This window comes from Phyllobates terribilis, unplaced genomic scaffold (genome assembly GCF_046119375.1).
Source record: "Phyllobates terribilis strain yellow unplaced genomic scaffold, ASM4611937v1 Scaffold_11__3_contigs__length_659146591, whole genome shotgun sequence".
Classification (NCBI taxonomy): Eukaryota; Metazoa; Chordata; class Amphibia; order Anura; family Dendrobatidae; genus Phyllobates; species Phyllobates terribilis.
Genome location: NW_027362771.1, coordinates 217,154,201 through 217,160,399, shown reverse-complemented (window position 1 = coordinate 217,160,399; position 6,199 = coordinate 217,154,201). Strand labels below are relative to the sequence as shown.

The following is a 6,199-nucleotide window of genomic DNA, read 5'->3' as shown; positions in this document are numbered from 1 at the left end:
TAATTTCATCATTTATGATCAAAGCCACCCCAAGGTATTTCTGGAAGTCTCTATGTATAGGTACATGGTAATAGGCATCTTTTAGGTCTAACACTACCATGTAACAGCCTGAGAAAATGAATTTTATTGTGGACTTGATGGATTCCATCTTAAAGGTGGGAATTAACAAAAATTTATTTAGGGCTTTAAGGTTAATAATACACCTAAAGGACAAATCAGGCTTAGTGACCAGAAATAGCGGTGAGTAGAACCCTAGTCCCTTCTCTGCTGTCGGGACTTCTACTAGGACGGCCTTATGGACCAAGTTCAGGACCTCTGCTTGTAGTGCCGTTTGCTCCAGTGCTGAGGAACGGTTTGGGGTCAGGATGAACCTCCCACGAGGAATTCGCTGAAACTCAAATTTCAGACCGGACCCTACCAGACCAAGGATCCAATTACTAGAAGAAATCATTGTCCAGGCAGGTAAGAAGCCCAACAGCCTCCCCCCTACCTGAGCCGCAAGTCATTGACTCGGTTTCCGGGGGCCTTGGTTAGTAGAAGAGCCGAACAGGAGTCCTTTACCTTTTGGCCTGCGGTCTTCCCATTTCTCCTGACCCCTCTGGTGTTTACTACGTAGAAACCTTCTCCTATGGAAAGCGCGTTTGTACGTGGGAATAGACAGGCTAGGGAAACCCCTCTTTTTGTCACTTGCTTTATCCAACAGTTCATCTAGGACTGACCCAAAGAGATGCTCCCCTTCACAAGGGATAGAGTCTTGTTCTCACTTGAATATCCCCCGGCCAACACTTCAGCCACAGAGCTCTACGGGCTGAGTTGGACATGGCAGCTGATCTTGCTGCCAATCTGACAGAATCAGCCGATGCATCTGCCAGAAAAGCTGCTGCCCCCTGAAGAAGTGACATGTCCGCTAAAATTTCCTTCCTGGGGGTGTTGTTTTTTAGATGAGCTTCTAGTTGGTCTAGCCAAATCATTAGGGACCTGGTGGTACAGGTAGCCGCAACCGCGGGTTTCAAGGCTCCCGCAGAAATTTCCCAGGTCCTCTTGAGGAAAGTATCAGCCTTCCTATCCAAGGGGTCTTTAAGAGCCCCCATATTGTCAAAGGGGAGGGAGGAACTCTTGGACGCCTTAGCTATAGCCACGTCTATCCTGGGAACTTTCTCCCAGGAGGAAGCTGATTCTTCAAAGGGATACTTTCTTTTGAAGAATGGAGGCAGAGTACCCTTCCTTTCCGGTTTCCTCCATTCACTATGGATCAAGTCCCGAATTTTTTCATTCAAGGGAAAACTCCGTCTCTTTCTTTGTCCCAGCCCCCTGAACATAACATCCTGGACTGACTTTTCCTGTCTGGCCTCTGTGATGCCCATGGTAGACCGAACCATTTTAATTAAGCCGTCGACCTCACCAAGGGGAAAACAATTCTGCCCCACACCACTATCTGAGGAAGAAGCAGAGGAAGAGGCTACATCATCCGATTCCGACTCATAGACTGAGGACCGGGGGTCATCCGGGACTAGGGAGCTTTCACAGTATGAGTCCGCTTCCCTCTAGCCTTTTTGGAGAGGACTTTGTGAATTTCAGTCTTGACTAGGGTCTTTAAACCTGACGTTAGATTAGGGGTTTCTTCTGCCAGCGTTTGATTTATGCACAACTGGCATAATTTTTTAGGGTATCCATCAGGAAGGACAGATTTACATAACGCACACTGAATGTGCTTTGCCTTGGAGGTACATTTCTTCCCCTGTTAAAATTAGAAGGGGAGAAGGATACCCTATTACAAAGTGAACTTTCTCGAAGGTCACTTACCCAGGCGGCTCAAGAAAAAACGTCTGGTACCGGTTTGGAGGAAGGACCCTTCTCAGCCGGGGGATCCTCCCTGGAGGCTGCAGAATCATCCATCCTATTGGAGGTGTGGTGGCTGGACCTAGACACAGAACTCCGCTTTCCTGAGGACCGGCTACCAGAACCACATGTGCGATGCACTTTTTGGGGCTCCCCAAACAGCCGCTGAGATGGTGAGGATGGCGGCTGCTCAATTTGCTGCTGCTGATCGCTTTCAGACTCCATGGTAAGAGAATGAAGCTCTGGGAAGCTCTGAGCTCTGCTACCTGGCCAGTTAAATAGACAGCCTCGGTAGCGCACCTTTTCCTCTTTTTTTTTTAAATTTCCCACGTTATTCTGACACCGGAACCCCACTTCCGGGTTCCGGTCACGTGGTCGCTGAGTCGCGGTGACGTCATCGGCCGCGACTCCCAGAAACCGGAAGCATGCGCCGCGCGAGGACGCACACAGCCAGCGCTCCAGGTAAGCTGCGCTTTAGCGACTCCCCGCCTGGTATCCACCCGGTCGGGGGCGAGGGGTCACAAATAACCTTGGCCCCACGCCCCCCCTCCGCCGGGCACACAGGGTGATGGTGGGCTGTAACCCCAAACAAGGGCGCAGTCCCCACCGCACTTTGGATCACAACCAGGGCAGACACTCCCACGGGAGGTGCACCTGGTCGAGGCAGAAAAAAGGGGCTGCCACCCCAGACAGGGGCGCAGCCCCCTGCAAAAACCCCAGTGCACAAGAATGCTGTGCCTCTCCCAGATTGGCGATGCTTGTGCGCCCCTAACGCTGGAGCTGCCAATCCCAGATAGGGGCGCTGCTACGACAGCCGTCGCCATTCTTTCCAGATCTTCCACGCCTGTGATAGGCTCCTTCCATCAAGGACGGGAAACCAAAACTGAGGCGAGAGGGAGGGCCGTCCCCTTTTAAGCCTGTAGGTTTCCTGTCCTTGGTGGGCGGATTCCCTCTCTCGTGGTGCCGTCATGGTCGACCGATAAACATGAGATGACTGTCAATCTTCCTCGGTCTGGGGCTCCAAGCAGGGTCTCGCCTCGTGGGGTAAGAATGATTCTGAGAAAGGTCAGGAATCAGCCCAGAACTACATGGGAGGATCTGGTCAATGACCTGAAGAGAGCTGGAACCACAGTCTCAAATATTACTGTTAGTAACACACTACGCCATCATGGATTAAAATCCTGCAGGGCACACAAGGCCCCCCCTGCACACACCAGCACATGTCCAGGTCCGTTTGAAGTTCACCAATGACCATCTGGACGCAGGGTGCCCAAACTTTTGCATCGGCCCATTTTCCTTTTTGCAATTTTTAAAATGTAAAAGATTAAAATATGTAGTTTTTTTTTTCGCCTAAAATACAAAGGAAATTTGTCATCTTTAACTTTACGCCTTTTAGAGATCATTTAGTCTTCAACTTGCTTAACTGTTCACAATAACAGGAATTTTAACCAGGGGAGCCCAAACTTTTACATGCCACTGTATTCTTTAGCATTTATGCATTAATATTGGTAAGTTTATATGCCTTACAAAACTAAAATAATAAAAATTGGCCATATTTTTATGTAATAGATGCAATATATTTAATACAAGCTTAACATTTCAAAAAGAAATATAGAAAATGGTACAGTAGAGTATAAAGAATCAAAGAACCCAGGTCCAGGACTATGTCTGTAGTTTGTGGCTGCTGGAACAGAGCCCTGCAAACAACTGATCTACTTATTAGGCCTGGGCGCCGGCAGGTAAGAAAAGGACTCGGGGTCAAGTGGACACTGACTACCGATGTGGCCTCTGAACCAGGGTCCTGTGAATCTTTTTGCTCAACTCTATAATAAAAAAGAAAAAAAAAAAAGATACTTTTACACAAAATAAACTGAATATGAATAAGGTATGGTTTTATTCTGAATTCAGAAGACATTACTTTGATGTCCCTAATGTATACACAAATATGTACAGATAAAAGAGTAACTAGATTGGCCATTTCCACTGATCTGCAGGAGGTTCTTCAACAAGGGGCTCCCAAGGCTTCCACACGGACATTTTTCTCACCAGATACAGTTCATTTTCTGCCTGTTGAAAATGTGAAAAGTTCCATTATTTTTATGTATAATAAACATGAATCTGAATTTATAGTCACATACATCAGTAATTCAATAGTGTCTTCAATGCAATTCCTCCATAGCAAGTGATCTGATTGTTTCCAACCCAATAGTGCTGCCACATACAGTGCCTTGAAAAAGTATTCCTACCCCGTGAACTTGTCCACATTTTTTTTCCAAGTTAAAAGCACAAACTTAAATATGTTTCATTGGGATTTTATGTGACATAACACAAAGTAACAAGTATTTGTGACGCGTAAATGAAATGATGCATTGCTTTCTAATTATTTTAGAAAGATAAATCTGAAAATTGTGATGTGTATTTGTATTCAGTCCCTTATAGTCCAATACCCCTAAATAAAATCCAGAGTGACCATTTGCCTCCAGAGTCACATAATTAGTAAATTGAGTCCACCTGTGGGTAATTTATTCTGAGTATAACTACAGCTATTCTGAAAGCCCTCAGAGGTTTGTTTCAGAACATTAGGGATCAAAGAGCATCATGAAAACAAAGGAACACACCAGACAGGTCATGGACAAAATTGTGGTGAGAGTAAAGCAGGGTTACTGTATATACTCGAGTATAAGCTAAGTTTTTCAGCACATTTTTTGTGCTTAAAAACGCCCCCCTCGGCTTATACTCGGGTATATAGAAATTCTGGTGGTGGATAGTGGTGGGGGTGGTGGGAGTTGCGGCGGCGGAGGACCTGGGCGCACACACAGTAGCCGGCTGCTTCAGCTACCACGTGTGCCCGCTGCTAAAGGGAAATGAATATTCCTTCTTCACCACTCCCATGGGCGTGGAGAAGAATGAATATTCATTCTCTTTAGTAGCGGGCACTGAGGAAAGCTACTAAAGTGAATACATATTCAGTCTTCTCCACATCCATAGTCCCGGCGTGAAGAGGAGTGAATATGCCCGCAGCTCACATCAGCGTCTGAGAGCGCATGGCAGTGACGCCATGCGCTGCTCAGATGCTGACATGAGCTGCTGCAGCAGAACAGGACGAAGCACTGGAGCAGAGGTGAGGAAGGAAGGTGAGTATAAGTGTTTATTTTTTTATGTGTGCAGTGATGGGATCATACATACCAGGCTTGGGGGATGAGGCGGCCATACATACCAGGCTTGGGGGATGAGGCGGCCATACATACCAGGCTTGGGGGATGAGGCGGCCATACATACCAGGCTTGGGGGATGAGGCGGCCATACATACCAGGCTTGGGGGATGAGGCGGCCATACATACCAGGCTTGGGGGATGAGGCGGCCATACATACCAGGCTTGGGGGATGAGGCGGCCATACATACCAGGCTTGGGGGATGAGGCGGCCATACATACCAGGCTTGGGGGATGAGGCGGCCATACATACCAGGCTTGGGGGATGAGGCGGCCATACATACCAGGCTTGGGGGATGAGGAGGCCATACATACCAGGCTTGGGGGATGAGGCGGCCATACATACCAGGCTTGGGGGATGAGGAGGCCATACACACCAGACTTGGGGGATGAGGCGGCCATACATACCAGACTTGGGGGATGAGGAGGCCATACATACCAGACTTGGGGGATGAGGAGGCCATACATACCAGACTTGGGGGATTGAGGAGGCCATACATACCAGGGTGGGGAAATTTAACAGTAGCGGCTGCATTTTCCACCCTAGGCTTATACTCGACTCAATACGTTTTCACAGTTTTTTTGTGGTAAAATTAGGTACCTAGGCTTATACTCGGGTCGGTCTATAATCGAGTATATATGCTAGGTATTAAAAAAAAAAAAACAGCCCAAGCTCTGAACACCTCACAGAGCGCTTTTAAATCCATCATCCAAAAATGGACAGCTGCAAATCTACCAAGACATGGCCGTCCACCTAAACTGACATCCAAAGCAAAGTAAGCACTAACTAGAGAAGTAGCCAAGAACCAATGGTCACTCTGTAGGAGCGGCAGAGACCCACAGTTCAGGTGGGTGAATCTGTTCACAGGACAACTATTAGCTGTATACTTCACGAATCTGGCCTTTATGGAAGAGTGGCAAGAAGAAAGCCATTTTTTGAAAGCAAACCATAGGAAGTCTCGTTTTCAGTTTGCAAAAAGCCATGTAGGGCAAAGCTAGAATGTGGAAGAAGGTGTTCTAGTCCGATAAGATCAAAGTAGAACATTTTGGGAAAATGCAAAACGCTTTGTTTGATGGAAAACTAGCACAACATCTCCACCATCAAACATGGTTGTGGCAGTATCATGCTATGGGGATGCTTTTCTTCA

General features: G+C 47.3%; 1 protein-coding gene across 1 annotated transcript in view; it reads right to left on the bottom strand.

Moving 5' to 3' along the window:
- Nucleotides 1-3,705: 3,705 nt before the first annotated feature.
- The window catches only part of NDUFA5 (NADH:ubiquinone oxidoreductase subunit A5), a 58,659-nt gene continuing 56,165 nt past the window's right edge, over nucleotides 3,706-6,199 (bottom strand). The window contains exon 5 of the mRNA XM_073650716.1: nucleotides 3,706-3,906. Coding sequence (XP_073506817.1) covers nucleotides 3,805-3,906 — 102 coding nt within the window. The 3' untranslated portion in view covers nucleotides 3,706-3,804. The remainder of the gene's footprint in view (nucleotides 3,907-6,199) is intronic.